This window comes from Adiantum capillus-veneris, chromosome 28 (assembly GCF_014529385.1).
Source record: "Adiantum capillus-veneris isolate H3 chromosome 28, ASM1452938v2, whole genome shotgun sequence".
Lineage (NCBI taxonomy): Eukaryota > Viridiplantae > Streptophyta > Polypodiopsida > Polypodiales > Pteridaceae > Adiantum > Adiantum capillus-veneris.
The window spans coordinates 13698549-13715756 of record NC_140958.1 but is presented as its reverse complement, the minus strand read 5'-3'; the positions used below and the strand labels follow the sequence as shown (position 1 = coordinate 13715756).

The following is a 17208-nucleotide window of genomic DNA, read 5'->3' as shown; positions in this document are numbered from 1 at the left end:
CGGCTCAGTCTCCCCATCCTACTCTAGTTGTGACTTGGTATGGCTTGCAAAATGGTACCCTCTACCAAACGACACCCCCAAACTCCCCACCCCTCGTCGAATTTGGTCACTCCAAAAAAAATTATTAACACCATTAGAAAAACCAAGTGTGGGTTCACACCTCAACTCCCGAGTCTTTGCCCCTCTCATTCTCAGCCATGCTGACTCCTCACTCACGCCTCCTCATAGTTCAAGGCTGGTGGCTCTTGCATTTTCTTTTAAAAGGCTATATAAAATCAGTTTATTGTATACATATAGAGATATAAAAGACCTCACATGGGCATCATTCACACATAGAGAGAATAGCCCGTGTTCAAAATGAACAAGGAGGAATTTTGTGTTGGCATCCGATCGACATGCAGTCAAACAAACATACACCCTTCTTTGATGTCACTCCATGCTCATCATCATTCCTTTTTTGCTTGCCAATTGTAACTGCTTCAAAGTTCACCCTCTCCATCTTCGAGCTTTCATTGCCTACAAAACCGCTCCTTAAGGTACATCAAGTGTAAGTGTCATCGTCAAATAGCAGATAATGAAACTCATTTTTAGTGCAGCATGCTCATTCAAACGTGCTCCTCAAGGATTAAAACAAACTCCAACAGTTACTCATCTACCACATTTGCTAAGCCATGTGCCCTCACATTTTTACATGCTTATTGAACTTCTTACTGCACACGCAATGGTTCTCACACTAGTTGACTGTGTTAGGCCAAAGGCCGCAAACCCAACATCTATGAGTATTTTTAGTCGCAATCCAGTAGTGTTACAGGCTATTACGGATTTTGTGGTTATCTATTAATGTTAGAGGTTACTAACAATTTTCAACATGACGACGTAGTGAATTTTCAACATGACTTATGATCTCTTAGTGAATCTACACACCTAGAGATGGTACCTAAAGTATCCAGCTATTTCCCTCCAAAACAAGTCAAAGTCGAAGGCACCAATGTCAACAATCAATTATGGACCCTCCCCAATAAAGGGTTCATTGCACTCTTGGGTTTTTTCAGCAAATGTACCTGATGCTTTCATGGATGAGTGTCAAATCAATATCTTCAAGGTAATGCAATACCTAGATAAATGAGAGTTGTGCTGCTTTTCGATCATGAGATTTCTATCAAAATGCTCCACAACACTAGTATTTATGAACATAGCAATGGTATTTTGGCATTCTTCAATTCTAATGTGGATTATCGCAAGTTGAGTTTATTTGGGATATTTACAGGCAAAACATCAAATGTTCTTGTACACTTTAAGATAATAAAGCAGCATGCGAATCAAGTTTCATTTGATTTGACCATTCTTTTTTGTACATAATAAATCACTTGAAATTCCTATTTCCTAACAAAGCAATTATCTTTGGTAAATTTATCTTGGCTTAGAAGACAAGCCCGTAATTTGGTTTTAGCACAAATTGCTTTTATCCACTTTTGTAATACGATGCTTAAAGGTACTCAAAGATCTCAAGAAGATGAAGCAAGGAAGTTTTTAACCTCCTATGGTAACTACAAAGGCATCAATTAGTCCTTGCTTGGCCTTCTTAAATCGAACATGGAGGAAGAAACTATCCCCTCTCTCAAATGCCCTATTTCTCTTACTGACACTGCTAATTCTCTTACCTCCTACTTAGCCCCATCTATCAGTTCAAGCTCTAGTTATAATAGAGGGAAAACTAAAAGATTTACTAGTAGAAGGAGAGCAAAGAATCTACCTATAAAACATATGCATGATATGTAATATTTTCTAGTTGTAATCAATCCCATTGGAAGGAAGACCCTATGTATTAATAGGGAGGATGGGAGTCGGGTTTTTTTTCACTATCTCTTTGTGAAGAAAGTCTTGGAATTGTACTCACAAAAATATTAGTTTCATGAAAGTTTTCTTCAATATTTTGGTAACACTTTCCTTCTCAATCATTCCATATAGCTTCACTTCTTTGTAGGAGCTTTAATGTCTCCCCAAAGCTACAAAACCCCCCTGAAGTGCAAGAAGAAATAAGGCCCGTGCCTATACCTAGCACTTTAGCGCAACTCCTCTTTGGCACTTTCTAATTGCACTTCAGCGCTATAGCCAGCTGGTTCTCTAGGATATCTACCTGTTCAACTACATCTATAAAAAGTGCTTGTTGCAGATCCTCTATCACACTTTTGTGTGTATCTATAGCCCTTCAAGCTGCTACTAACTATTTGCAAAGCTTGGTAATAAGTATCCATCATGCTCATGCCTTAAGAATTGGTTCTACAATACCAACTTTAAAGAAATCATACTCTCTCTCTATTTTTCATTGACTTAATTTTACTAATTTTTACTTCAATTTTCAAAAACGAATATAGATGCTTATGTATGTACTTCAAACCTAGATATTTGTAGCAAACCTGATATTTGAGCATTGCTCAACAAAGGACTAAATCATATTATGCTACTCCCAATGAATCCCCACTAAGCATTTTTTGCTCTACTAAACTGCCAAACCAGCTTGGTCAGTTAACTTCAACTGGAGAAGGTATAGGTTCATTATAACCTTTTTCAGCTACTTCTTCAAATGTATTATAAAGGTCTTAAGCTTAGACCCACATTCTCTTAGCACTGATACTTTATAGTCTACTCCGGTCCTAGTAACTAAAATCAAGGATCTCACAATGAGATTCTTTATTTTTTGACTTGACAAATCTAGGAATACAAGTTTAACTCTTTGTAAACTACTTTCTACCTAGGAGAAGGGAAAGACTAACTAGAGATGAGTTCTCTCTTACCTCTCTCAACCCAATTAAAATTGGTACTTTATCTTTATCAGGTCACAACCCTTGTAACGAAGAACTACTTGTGAGTTTCCCAACTTATATAGCATATGAACATACTAAGCTGAAAGGCACTAAAGAGAAAAGCACAAAAGGCTCCCCAAATGCTATCAAAGCTTCAAAAGAACGTCCAAGTTTTTGTGCTCCAATTCAGAAAAAGGTCAAGCTAGTCAAAGTTTTGCACTCCAAGGCAAAGCAAAGGTCAAAATTGTGAAGAGGGGCTTCACTTTGGTGAAGAGGAGCTTCCCAAAGCTCAAAGGAAATTCTCTCTCTCTCTCTCTCTCTCTCCTCCCCCCCTCCCTGAAATTAAACTCTAATTTTGGCATCCAAGCACATTTTGCAGTGAATATCATTATCTACATTTACGGGGATGATCTTTTAGTCTTGCTTGTGTAAAGAGGTAGACACTAGCTGGGAGAGTCTCCTAAGCTAAGACCCCTCTATTTGCACAATGGAAGACAAAGGGCTTAGGAAATTTAACGGGGAGGTCTTTCACACTTGGCAAACCAAGTTGAAAGGATACTTGAAAAAGTAGTTGTGGGGAGTAGTTAACAATCACTGATCCGGCATCTACTGACGGTGCACACATACTGGCATGAGCTATGAGTGCACAAAATCAAACCAAGGACGAGTAGGCATTAAGAATCATCATCACTGCACTACATGACAATTGTGTACACTTTACTAATGTTTGTGAAACCTGATCAACTGCATGGGAAGCACTAGGAAAAACAACTTTGGAGGTAGGAAAACGACTCAAGGGGTTCACTATATAAAGATCTTATATAGCACGTGCATTCAAAGGGTATTTTATAAAACCCCATATTCTACATTTTTTGAGGTATATAGAGACCCCTTATGTACTTTTTTCCCGTATGTACCAAAATTTTCATTTTTTCAACTTAAAGCACCCTTCTCTATGTATAATTTTGTTAACCCTTTCTATTGAACTTACGTGCTATTCTACATATTTTTGGAGCGAACCCCGCGCGATATTAGCATACTTGCTAGCATAACATGTACACACCATTAGATGTGGAAATTTTTTAATTTATAGCTTGTGTGTGTTAGAGGTGTGTTAATAGAACTAGGGACCATACCAAGTTGCATACACTAGTCACTTATATGCAATTTCTTTTGAATTGGAAAGTAGTTTACATTATGTGTATTTACGCTAGCATATTGCACACGTGTATAGATTACTATACATATTAGGATAAGAATGCATAGTATTTTAAAATATTATTAAGATTCATTGAAAATAAGATCTGTGAATGTACAAAATTATGCTAACAACTTTAAAAATTGCTAATAAAATACAAAGAGATGCAAGTTTAGGATACAAGCACAAAGAAAATTTAATTATATGTAAAAGAGAGAGTGTATATATCATCTACACAAGGAAATATACCTTAAAGTCAAAGAAAAATTTCCCTAAGGGTCTTCATATGCATCATTAAAAAAACTATGTTAATGAATGCTCCCCAAAAGTCATGATGAGCAAGAGAGGATACACATAGTATAGGAAAGTGCTCCAAAGTATACATATACATGCAAATGCATTAGACGTTACTCTTGCTTTCTCTCTCAATTGCTTGACACAAAGCAATACCTCCATGACACTCCTTAAACCGTACGCCCAAGTAATGATGCAAAAGCCCTAAGACTTTCATCTTGAAAGTAGCATTCAATTCAACCTTGAATTCAACAATCTGTGTCTCATTCAGAACAAATGACCAACAAGTCATCTACTTGCAAAATGACAGTGAGAAAGCATCAAACTCACGTTGTAATCAAGAAGTGTGAAGTGCGACTAGGAAAGCGTCGGGCCTTTGACTCTATGAGTTCGCAGCAAAATCATGTGAGTCGCAGAAGATTTGAAGCAAAAGAAGGCGCACCAAAAATGAGCAAAACTCCAGTCATGTAAGCTTCATTCTAAAAAAGAATCAAGCTCAACTCAAAACTCTTGTGTGTGTGATGATTTGGTGTAGCCTCGTTCCTAACTGCACAAGTACAATGCATGTTTGCACTTTCAAAAACACTTTTTTCCTTCTTCAATTCATCGTTGAGGCCATTTCATGGAATCTTGAGGACCTCCATCGACAATATTATATACTTTTTGAGGATAAGAAACCCCAGTTGGAAACCTCACACGCTCAAACACGAGGTTGGAACAGTGCAGGACTACCTAACATACCATGGAAAAAGCCTATGTATCCCTTTAGAGAGAGGCTAAATGAGCTAATATTTCTCTTCAAATTTATTCTTCCACCTCTAATATTCACGGAACCATGAAAGATGTGGAATTTTGAGCCATTTCATGACCATTTTTAGCCCAAAAAATACCCCTTTTTAACCTGTAAAAAGCCCAAACGAGTCGGGACAAATCCCTAAAATTATGGGAGAATCCCCTTGGGCTCAAATCACATGTTGAAACTCATTTTTCAACCTGGAAAGAGCTTTAGATGCATTATTTATGGTTGCACATGAAACCTACTGTTTTTGGCCGAAATTGTCCCCACTGGACTTTCTAGGCGAAACGATTGTGCCATCTCCATGCACTTGATATATGTAAATTTCTAAACCATATTGGGAATATTTTAATGGGATAAAACATGCCATGGTGCCATGTCTAGGGCCTCGCCACCCCGAAAAAGGATGCACATGACTGTAGCCGTGGAACCACTCTCACACATTTGATAGTATGAACATTGTTGCATTTGATCCCTCATATCAAAAAGCATGAAGAGAGAGGTGAACATGGAAATTCACATTGTAAATGTACCGTACTACTACTACATCCACCCCCTCTAAACGTACACATCCTTTGGCATGTGCCACACATATCTCTTTGCAGGTTCAATCTTGATTTTGATGGGAATGGGATCGTGCTAGCTGGGGTGGATTAAAGAGAAACTTCATGCACACATGTGAGTGTGTGTTGGATAAATTATCACTCAAGAGAATTAGGTTCCAAGATCAATTAACTTGGACTCATAAACACGATCTTGAGTATTTGCTAAGCCAAAGGCTAATATCACCTAATTTGCACCGATTATCAAGTATTTAGTTTGGTGATGGACACATGGAGTACTTGTAACCTTGGACCTTGCATTCACAAAAGGATTATAAGTAAATTACCATGCAGTTTCCTTTTTTCGTGTGTGGAGGCATGGCTTCCTTAGCACATAGTCATTAACACTAGGTTGGTAATGGGACACTTTTATGTCCTGTTAAGTGACCATTTTCCTTGAATTATGTCAAGAGTTTCAAAATGGATTTTGAGGTGATATCTATCTAGAAAGTTGTTTCATGAGCTGAAAAAAACTCGATATTTTTTTGGAATATCAATTCCATCTTTAACCTTGTCCTTGCACAACATTTCACAACCTAAATTGTGTAAAAGAACGGGTCCTGTTTTTGGCCTTTTTCAACTTTTTGCAACTATACCACTCTAGAATTCATGTTTGTGAGGTCTATAATGCTAGAGAACTATCTTTAGTAGTCCTCAACATGTCCTGATGCTTCTAGGGAGAAATAAATGTTAAAGTTGTAAGTTATGACCAAATTACAAAAAATGTCAAATCCTAATTTTTAGCCAATTTTAGCTCTTCTATGATTTTTTTGGTGGCTTTCATGATATCCAAATGTAGTTTTGATTTTCTATGTCCCATATTGTAACATAAAGCTAATATTCCTTGAGTTTGGGGCACCTAATACCCTATTTTGTATAGTACACAACGATGGTTGATTTTTTCTATTATAGAAGAAAACGAAACATTCTAGTATATCAAGTATAGCTTTTTCAATCATTCTAGTTTCTTGTGAAAACTATATGCATTTTGTAGGTAGTAACCATATCTAGTCATAAGGATCAAATTTGGCTAGATATTCAATAGTTTCTATGGGATTCTACAACTCATAATGTTGAACCCAGTTTTTTCATGTTTGCTGCATGTATTTAGCACTTCATCTTTGTCCCCAAGATTCCCCTTGGTAAGAGATGTATTATTCTTTTGACATGCTCCATGGCTTCTCTTATGAACCTAAAGGACAATAGGGAACTAAGAAAACATGCATATATTATTTGTATTCAGCGTGGCTATAGAAAGTTTGAAGATAGGTTTGCAGAATGGTAAAAATTCAACTTTTTTGTACCTATTTCTTTTGGAAAAACAAAAAATAGTGAGTGATAAGCAATCATATGTTATGATCACCAACCCATTGAAGTTAACTAGGGAATTTATCTCAAGTCCTACAAAAATCCCTAATCTTATTTTTATACAAAAAAACGTAAGAAATGACTGTTTTGATGAAAATGTACTGGTCCATCAACTTTGGAGGCTTGGTGTGATCAAAAGATGAGAAATTTTACAAGTCTCTTATTTTTTCCATGTGTAGTAGGCCTTGAACTATAACCTCATAAAAGGATTTTACAAAATGAGTGGATCTACTATGGTTTTGGAGGTTTTTTTCAAAACCCTGAAAGGACACTTTTATGTCCTGTTAGGTTACCAACCTAGTGTTAATTATATATATATCTCTTGCTTAGCATATCATATTCATAAAATCTATAGTTAACATGCACTGATGTTTGTAATGATTTAAATAGCAATTAAACATGAGCAATAGGTTTACTACAAGCACTAGAGTCAAATTTAATATGTGTTATTCACCTAATAGTGTCAACATAGATGCGTATTTGTATGTGTCTTGGTTGATTAGAGTAGTTTTAATCCATTATTTATATGCACATAATTTGCTACACAAAACAATGTTATTGTATGACCTTTGCAATCAAATTGCAATTAATAGATGAGTATAGTTAAGAGTACAATATTGTATGCCATATTATTTTGAGCCTTTGTATGACTTCCTCCATATGGGGCCTGGGCTCTACTGTATTGTACAATATTGTATGCCATATTATTTTGAGCCTTCGTATGACTTCCTCTATATGGACTCTACTTTATGGTACACCGCGATCAGATATATATATATATATATATATATATATAGTTTCGCTTAATATAAACTGATGTGCTTTCCTAGAAAAAGAATAATATATGAGCCATACTTTAGCTACAAAATTATGGATCTATCGACAAAAAATCAGCACAAGAGATGCTTTATATATGCAACTATTCGGACACTTTTCATCTCTCTCTCTCTCTCTCTCTCTCTCTCTCTCTCTCTCACACACACACACACACACACACACACACACACACACACACACACACACACACACACATACAACTAAGGGAGGGGGAGTGAGATGAAAAGTCATACATCAAGTACGTGCATGTATGTGTGCTTACATATTGAGCGCATGTGCCAGCAATACATCACTATGGGAGGATCTGAAGAAGAAGATGACATTTGGATTTGGCATTGAAGGATGCTTGTATGGCAACCAAACCGTGTTGATGGTGAGGGTTGATGTGTGGGGGATTGTGTGGGGATGGCGTGCAAGCTGTAGTCTAGCTAGCAGTGCCAAAAGTGTTCACACCGCAAATTATGTCTAGAAGCACAACAAATTAGTTAAAGCACGCGGTAGGGAGTGTATAAGAAACATGTCTCTATAGGAATTAGTACAAGAGCTGCGTCTTCTTTATATAAGTAATAGAGTGAGAGGCTCATACTCCTCTCTCTGCTGCGCCTGCCGGCTATATTTCACGTTTAGAACACCTTAATAAACTTCGACTAAGGTTTACATTTTCAGCAATCTGATCCGCAGCTGTAAACAGCTTCTGGCTGGAGTTATGAAAAACCCAGCAATAATTAGCCGTATTAATGTTGTGTCAGTGCTCGTGGCCTTTTCGCTAGTGTTGTGGGTGGTTTGTACGGCTACGCGTGCGGAGGCTCGCAAGCAGCTCGAGTCATCAGCAGGTATAACCAGCTTGTCCTGCATTTGAGAGAGAGAGAGAGAGAGAGAGAGAGAGAGAGAGAGAGCTGAGACAGGCTACGTGGTCTCCGTTGGTTGGTCCACTATGGATAATGAAGACGAATTACTTATGTAGTATGAATTATTAATTGGCAGGTGATTGTAATAAGGGCAGTCCTGATACAAACGCGGCGGGAGATGCAGAGCTGCATAACAATCTGATCACAGACGTGGCCAGGCGATCAACGTCGATCACCATGAGGCGCTCTGCAGGCCATTCTCGAGTAAGTCGATTTGGGAAACCCTGATTGGATGACAGATTATTTGAGGCATTTGATTTAGTTAGCTGCATTTTGATTGGGGGACTGGGGCAATCTGATTGGATGATAGAATTACTCAAGACAATTTTAGTTGGCTGCAATCTGATTGGGTGATCGAATTATGATGACGTCTCTAATTATGTGCAGTGTGATTGGATGATCAAGATTGGGTTGTGATCTGATGACGTATCTAACTATTTACAATCTGATTGGATGGTAGAATTAATCACGACATTTTTAATCAGCTGCAATCTGATTGGAAGATTGGGCTAACTCGGCTAGGATTGGCTAAAATTATTTATTTGAAATAGTAATGTGGACTTATTTAAGGTTTTTTTTCTGTCAACTCAGAGGAGGAGTAGAGAAGTGGTGATGTATGACCAGGTGGACTACGCAGCGGCCCGCACCCATCCTCCCACAGAGCCTTAATTCTTGACTGTAGCAGTTGGAGACATCAGGATTTTGTACCCACGAAATTTTTAATTTTCTGTCAAGGGCGAAAAATTTCCCCCATTGTATAAGCTATATTTGTTGAACATTCAATCTCGGACTTTAAAATCGGCCCCGTCCACCAATCATTTATGTACGCGTGCGCTTCTCTAGTTGAGTTCTAGTGTACTACTATTCTCTGTAGCGGCATGTCACGTGCATGTGGCACCCCGGTCCGCGTGGCCTGGACATTGTAATGGAATTGGTCGTCTAATAAATGTACAACCAACGATCGAGTGCGCTTGCACTTGGAACATTTTAAGGTAGTCTTTATCTTTACATCTTCAAATTTGCAAAAAAAAAAAAGAATTTTACACTAAACCTAGTTAGGGCATGGTCACATCGAGGCTTAGTTATCAATTATTGGTAACTATGCCAACTATGCAAAGACAAAGCATTAAATGAATAACTAAGCCTCTTGCATGGTCACGCTAGGCTTAGTTATTCATTTATCCTCCCAACTATGCCTTGAACTTGACAACTATGCCAAAATCGGCATAGTTACAAAGCTTAGGCTTAGTAACTCATTTAATGCTCCTTTCTGCGTGTGACCAAGAATGAGGCTTAGTTATTTGTTCAAATAACTGATAACTAAGCCTCCCGTGACCATTGCCTTAGGTACCTTGCTTCCCTGTAGCAATCAATAACTATTTTTATTACCATGAATACTTTGAAGTGTTTAAGTGAACGTTGCTACCACATTCTTCCTCGTGGCAATCAATAAGTGTTTTTTAAAATGTCAGAAATAAGGGTCAATAAAAAGCAACAGTTGAACTATCCACCTTAAAATAAAAGTAAGAAAAGCACAGGCTCAAATCTCTTAACACGACACGACACTCTAAAAGGCTACGATCACGAAGCTGGTAGTGCCTTTGCACTCTAGTCGATCTTGAGCCGTCATGCACCATCAACATCCTCGAGACGTACCTTTTGCGAATTGGTGATTTCATGCAATACTGTGTCCCACAACCCCCTCCGATCTCCGTGTACTATCAAATTTTTTTCACTTGGTGAAATGTTGATTGTATTCTTGTTAATCGCAATAACTTTGCCTTCCAAGTCGGCCTTGCCACTGCCACCAACCCATCTTGAAAGTGTTGTCATAAAATCTAATATCTAACTATCCCAAATGATTTTCTCATATTGAAATGGTCATTTAATGTGGGAAAATGATGGGAAGAAGAGTTAGAATATAGATATGTGCTTTTAGATCTATCTCAGCATGGGACCAAAAGGGAGAGAAAGCTACTTCTCATTAAGGGTTCAAAAAGGAGATGGTCTACCAAACAACAATGAGAAGGTAGTGGAGCTTAAAAGACCTTAGGGTTAGCTTCATTAAAGACCTCCAAAGGTTAGTGTTAAAAGTCCTTAGACCTAGGACCTTTAGATACTTTAGACCTTAGGCAAGCTAGGCATATGCTTTAGATACTCTAGCCCTTAGGCAAGCTAGGCATATGCTTGAGGTGCTTGCCATGCTTGAGTTGACTACGGTGCTTGAGGAGAGAGAACCTCAGATTAAGGTGCTTGATGACTCAGATGCTTGAGGAGCTTGAAGTAAAAAAGGTTCCTACAAAGGAGGGGGTGAGCCCAAGAAGTAGGGGAGGAGAGAGAACACACGCACCCTCTCAAGGGTCACCCCTTTCATAAGAGGCATATAGGACACATGTCGAGCGCCCAGCAAGGTTGCCCTCATAATGTGCCTAAAGTCCATTGGATGAGCTTTAGAGAGGTCCAATGAGAATTTAGATTAATTAAATAATTATCCAAGCATTATTCAAGCCCTCTCTCTCAAAGGGGAAAGGAGTACACTTGTCCAAATGCTACCTCTATTGCTAGTTATGACCAAGACCATTGATTCACTAAGCTTGGCAAGGGCCACTGAGGTGCAAGCATAAGCTAGAAGGAGGGATCGACCAAGGCTTGTAGCTGGGGGCTTGCTTTTTGCATCTCTTCCACACACACACACACTCACACACATTCTCTCATTGTATTGAGCAAGAACTCCATCTCCTCTCCAAGCTTGAGAAGTAGAGCGCCTACACCAACACCTCTTGGCTATGGAATGCAAATCCAACCAAGAGTCGAGATTCGATGCCATGCTCATCTCCTTTACTATCTATATTAATATGCTAAGCTAAGCTCTAAGAGTAATCTATGGTGAGGAAAGTAATTATTTCTCGTATGTTTCTTCTTCTTCCTCTTCCCTTCCCTCACTCCCTTCTAGCTCTCTCCACCTTTGAAGATGTTTCAGGTCTTGGGATTGAAACTGGGGACAAGCTAATGTTTTTGCAAGGTAGTTACAGGCATAATTTTGGTGCATGAAGTTTACCATCTTCATTGCATCAATAAGGTCTCAAGGAACACAAAGCATGTATTGTACCAAGTCTCTCTTTATGGGAGAATCTATAATACAAAAGCCTTTTGGAGAGGGGACCGGCTCCAAGTAAATCCGATCCTCAACTATTCTCTGTGTCCATGAAAGGTTGGACCTGTTCATTCCAAGAGGGTAAGAGGGACAGGGATTTATTATCGCGGTATCGAGGTACACCGTTGGGAACTATAGGCTCAATAATGGAGTCTTTTAGGGCTTGCCTTTGGCGTAACCATTATTGAGCTACTAGCAAGCTCAACATAGTAAGCTCAACAAGAACCATAATCAACCAAGCAATGTTAGACCCTCTCCACTACTCTTTGCAATCAACAATCTCTAAACCATGGGTGTGGCTGCTTGAGAGCTAATTTTCAAACGTAAAGAAGAGTAGTAACTAAAGTTTTGAGTTGCCAAAGCAAAAAGTAGCATAGATATAAACTAGCCTGGATCTACACACAACTTCATATCAACGGAGTTGGCCACTAAGTTGGGCATACAAGTTTTTGAGATGGGAGATATTGTAACTACCAATGGAGCTTTGGAGGGACAACAAGCCTCCATTAATCCCTTGATTGGGAAATTGAGGCTTGATGTCCAAATCTACGTCGACAAAGAGGACTTTCCTCTCTAACATGAAGATGTTATTTTAGGGGCACCATGGTTCAACCGCATGGCTACCAATATGAAGTTCCCTGAAAGGAGAATTTATTTCACCATGGAAAAGAACATGTATATAGATGCTAATGAGTTAGGTCATACTATACCTCTTGTAAATTCACTTGCTTTTGATAAGTCAATTAAAAACTCAATTTTTGCGTACATGATTCCTGTTAAAGATTCCATAAATGATCCTAAAGTTTTACCAAATCAAAGTGGTAGGAATAAAGAGGAATTAGAGTTGTCTAATTTTTTAAATAGATTCCAAGATGTTTTTAACTATGGCATCCCTATAGAGTTACCTCCAAAATGAGGGGATGATGACCATAAGATAGAGATTGTACCTTGAAGCTCACTACCTAATAAGCCTCCTTATAGAGTTTCTCAAGCTCAACAAGAGGAGATTATGAGGCAAGTGCATGAACTGGTAGACAAGGGGATGGTGAGACCTAAGCTCCTCTCCCTTTTGTTCACCATAAGATAGAGATTGTACCTTGAAGCTCACTGCCTAATAAGCCTCCTTATAGAGTTTCTCAAGCTCAACAAGAGGAGATTATGAGGCAAGTGCATGAACTGGTAGACAATGGGATGGTGAGACCTAAGTTCCTCTCCCTTTTATTCACCAATCCTTTTGGTGCAAAAGAAATATGGCACATACCGTATGTGTATTGACTATAGAGCACTAAATTGGATTACTATCAAGAACATATTTTCCGTACCGCAGGTAGAATATCTATTTGGTAATCTACAAGGCTCTACCTACTTCAGTAGGATTGACCTAAAAGTGGCTATCATCAAATAAGGATAGTGAATGAAGATATTGTAAAGGCCGCTTCCCACACAACATCTGGTCTTTATGAATATCTCGACGTGCCTTTTGGTTTGACCAATGCTCCAGCCACATTTAACACTAGGTTGGTTATGGAACACGTTTATGTCGCGAGACACTTTTATGTCTTGTTAAGTGACAATTTTTCTTGAGCTTTTTGAAGAGTTTAAAAGCGAATTTCTAGGTGCTACACATCAACAAATTTGTCTTATGAGATTAAAAAAACTTGACCTTTTTTTAGAATATTGATCTCACCATTAACTTACTCTTGCACAAAAATTTGAACCTAAACTGTGTGAAAAAATGGGTCCTATTTTTTACTTTTCTGCAAAGTTTTACAGTACCACTCTAAAATTCAGTTTGTGAGGTTTAGATTTCTAGAGGATTATCCTTAGTAGTTTTCAACATGTTCTAATGCTTCCAGGGAGAATTTAGTGTTAAAGTTGAAAGTTTTGATCAAATTACAAGAATTACCTAATCCAGTTTTTTGGGTAAATTTAGCTCTTTTATGATTTTTTATGAATTACCTAATCCAATTTTTTGGGTAAATTTAGCTCTTTTATGATTTTTATGAATTACCTAATCCAGTTTTTTGGGTAAATTTAGCTCTTTTATGATTTTTTTGGTGGCTTTCTTGATATCCAAATGCAGTTTTAATTATGTAAGTGGCATGTGTAACATAAATCTGATCTTCCTTGAGTTTTGGGGCACCTAATACCCTATATAGCAAAGTACACCTAATACCCTATATAGCAAAGTACACAACGATGGTTGAGTCTTTCAATTGCAGAAGAATACGAGACATTCTAGTGTAGCAAGTATAGCTTTCTCAATATTGCTAGTTTCTTAGGCCAATCGTGTGCATTATGTAGATAGTAACCATATTTAATGAATTTTTAAAAATTTGGCTAGATATTGAGTAGTTTCTATGGGATTCTAGAGTTCATAATGCTAAATTCATGTTTGTTGTTTAGCACTTCATCATTGTCCCCAAGGTTCCACTTGGTAAAAGATCTATTATTCTCTTGACATTCTCCATGGATCCTTTTGAATCCAAAGGCCTATAGGGAACTAACAAAACATGTATATAGTATCTCTATTGAGTGTGACTATAAAAACGTTGATGATAGGTCTTGAGTGTACCTTTTTTTTGTCAAATAAAAAATGATGAGGCAAAAGAAACCATATGTTTATATACAATCGTCCGTAAGCAATGGTGATTTTGGATAAAATGGACTAGTTCATCAACTTTGGAAGGCTTGTTGTGACCAAGAGATGATAAATTTTACAAGGTTTTGATTTTTTCCATATGTAGTAGTCCTTGAACTATAAGCTCACGAAAGGATTTTCCAAAATGAGTGGATCTACTATGGTTTTGGAAGTTTTTTGGAAAACCCTAAAAATACATTTTTATGTCCTGTACTTAGATTACCAACCTAGTGTTAACCTCCTAATGGAGAAAATTTTTAGACCCCACCGCAAGTTTATAAGAGTGTTCTTTGATGATATCATCATCTACTCCAATTCTCTCGAGGAGCATAAACAACACCTCCAGGTAATCTTTCAAGCTTTGAGGGAGAATAAACTTTTCATTAATTAATCAAAACAAGAGTGAATTTTTCCTTCAAGAGATTCAATATTTAGGTCACATTAATATCTCTCAGGATGGTATCCGTATGGATCCAACAAAGTTTGAGGTAATAAAAGCATGGGCTAATCCAAGGAATCTACATGAGCTACGAAGCTTTATTTGTATGTGTGCATACTATAGATACTTCATAGAAAATATCTCACAAATAGCGGGACCATTACATGGCTTAACAAAGAAGAACGTTCAGTATTCATAGATTTCAAAAGAGAAAAATGATTTTGAGAAGCTCAAAGAGAAGCTTACCTCTCAACCTTTACTTACACTCTCGGATCTCTCAAAACCGTTGTCGTGCAGCTCCGCTCCCATGCTAAGAAATATGCCAAGAAGATGCACATTAAGCTTATTGGAAGCCTACTTGATTAATGGTCAGTGAGCAAGGCTTGTTAACAGGCCAAGTTTAATTATTAATGTATGCTAGATGCGGCTTAAAAGGGCCAACTGATGCCTTAATGATGCTAAAAAGGCCTATGCTTGAAGTTAGCATAAATGGGAGTTTATGATCTAGAATTGTAGTGCTTAAAGTGCTCCATCGGCCTGTCGTTACAGCTCGTCAATTGGAGCTACTGTGAAGAAGTTATGGCAGTTTAAAGTTCAAGTCAAATGCAGATCCGTACTGGATTGGGCAATTGCAGCTGAGGTGACAGAGATGAAATGAATGCACGAACCTAAAGTGCTCACTTTGTGGAGCGCATCGGTCTTTTCAGATCAGTGATCGGAGTTTCGATCGCCAAGATATTGGCCGTTAAAGATTCAGCGGGGGCCGGTTCCGTAGTAGTCCGGTCAGCTCGGTGGTGTCTCATGAACTCGGAGTTTTTGTCTTTCATCCAGGCTTTGGAACGCGGGAGCTGTAATAACTTGAGGAGTCTCATGTCCGGGATTCCATTTCATGCAGTGCTTGGCCGACAATAGTCATGATTGGCAATACCCGGCTAGCAGGAACAAAACTCTGACACTTTTTATCGAATTTGATGGGAAGGCCTTACTTCAAATGCAATCACTCATGCTAGCATCTAACAGGCTTGTGGCACTATTCAAGACCATTTATGGGCACAAAAATTCACGGTGATATTACTAGTCAGGGGATGTTGGAAATGATGTTATGCAAGGCATTGCCTTGGCCGATATGTATGCCAAATGTGATTCCCTTACAAAGCTTGAGGCCAAAGGTGGTCTTACAAGGCTTAAGGCCGCCCACTAGGGCCGCCCAAGGCAAATGATAGTGGCCACCCATATTAAAAGATCCATTCAATGGCCGCCCAAAATGGGTTAAGTGAATGTGAAGAGAAAAAAAAAGAGAACGGGAGGAAAGCGTGCAGGCAGCGGGGAGAGGGCGCAAAGAAAGCAAAGAGGAGCTCGCGATGGGCTGTTATGAGCGCGCCGATGAAACGAAAACTGGGCAGCAGTCCATGGCGACCAAATTGGGAGCTGTTCCCGTCGATTTCCATGCTGGTCGAACCTTGGCCCCGCCACATCATCAGCCTCGTTCCCACAACGACAGCGTCGTGCATTGGGAGAGGGCTATTAATAAAAGGAGAGTTTTTTTTGTTGAACGGGGGCAAGGAGGAAGGCGAGGAGTGCTCGCAGCAAAAGAGGAAAGAGCTCCCTCTCTCTCGCTCTCATCCTCGGAGCAAGCAAAGCTTGCTCTCTCTCTCTCTCTCTCTCTCTCTCTCTCTCTCTCTCTCTCTCTCTCTCTCTCTCTCTGTCCCTCTCTCGACCCTTGAGACCGCTTGAGAGGGCACGAGGAATTGAGGAGGAGCAACGGAAGAACAAAGGGAGATTTTTCCTCTCGTTCTCGACAAGGTAAAGACGCGAGCTTGGAGGAGCTCCCTCTCTCTCGATCTCATCCTCGGAGCAAGCAAATCTTGTTCTCTCTCTCTCTCTCTCTCTCTCTCTCTCTCTCTCTCTCTCTCGATCGACCCTTGAGACCGCTTGAGAGGGCACTAGGCATTGAGGAGGAGCAACAGAAGAACAAAGGGAGATTTTTCCTCTCGTTCTCTACAAGGTAAAGACGCGATCTTGGAGGAGAAAGGGGAAAAGAGGTTCTATGTCTCTCTCGGCTTGCACAAGGAGAGTTCTCTCTCTCTCTCTCCCTCTCTCTCTCTCTCTCGCTTGAGTTTGAAAAGCAAAACAAAGGGAGACTTTCTCTCTCACACTCGGCCTTGGT

At 39.0% G+C, this 17208-nt stretch overlaps 1 protein-coding gene across 1 annotated transcript; it reads left to right on the top strand.

Moving 5' to 3' along the window:
- Window positions 1–8456: 8456 nt before the first annotated feature.
- Window positions 8457–9802, top strand: LOC147420074 (uncharacterized). Its single transcript, XM_086505049.1, has 3 exons — window positions 8457–8732; window positions 8884–9011; window positions 9399–9802. The coding sequence occupies exons 1-3, from the start codon at window positions 8606–8608 to the stop codon at window positions 9474–9476; spliced, it is 333 nt and encodes a 110-aa protein (XP_086361175.1). The 5' UTR covers window positions 8457–8605; the 3' UTR covers window positions 9477–9802.
- The last annotated feature ends 7406 nt before the right edge of the window (window positions 9803–17208 follow it).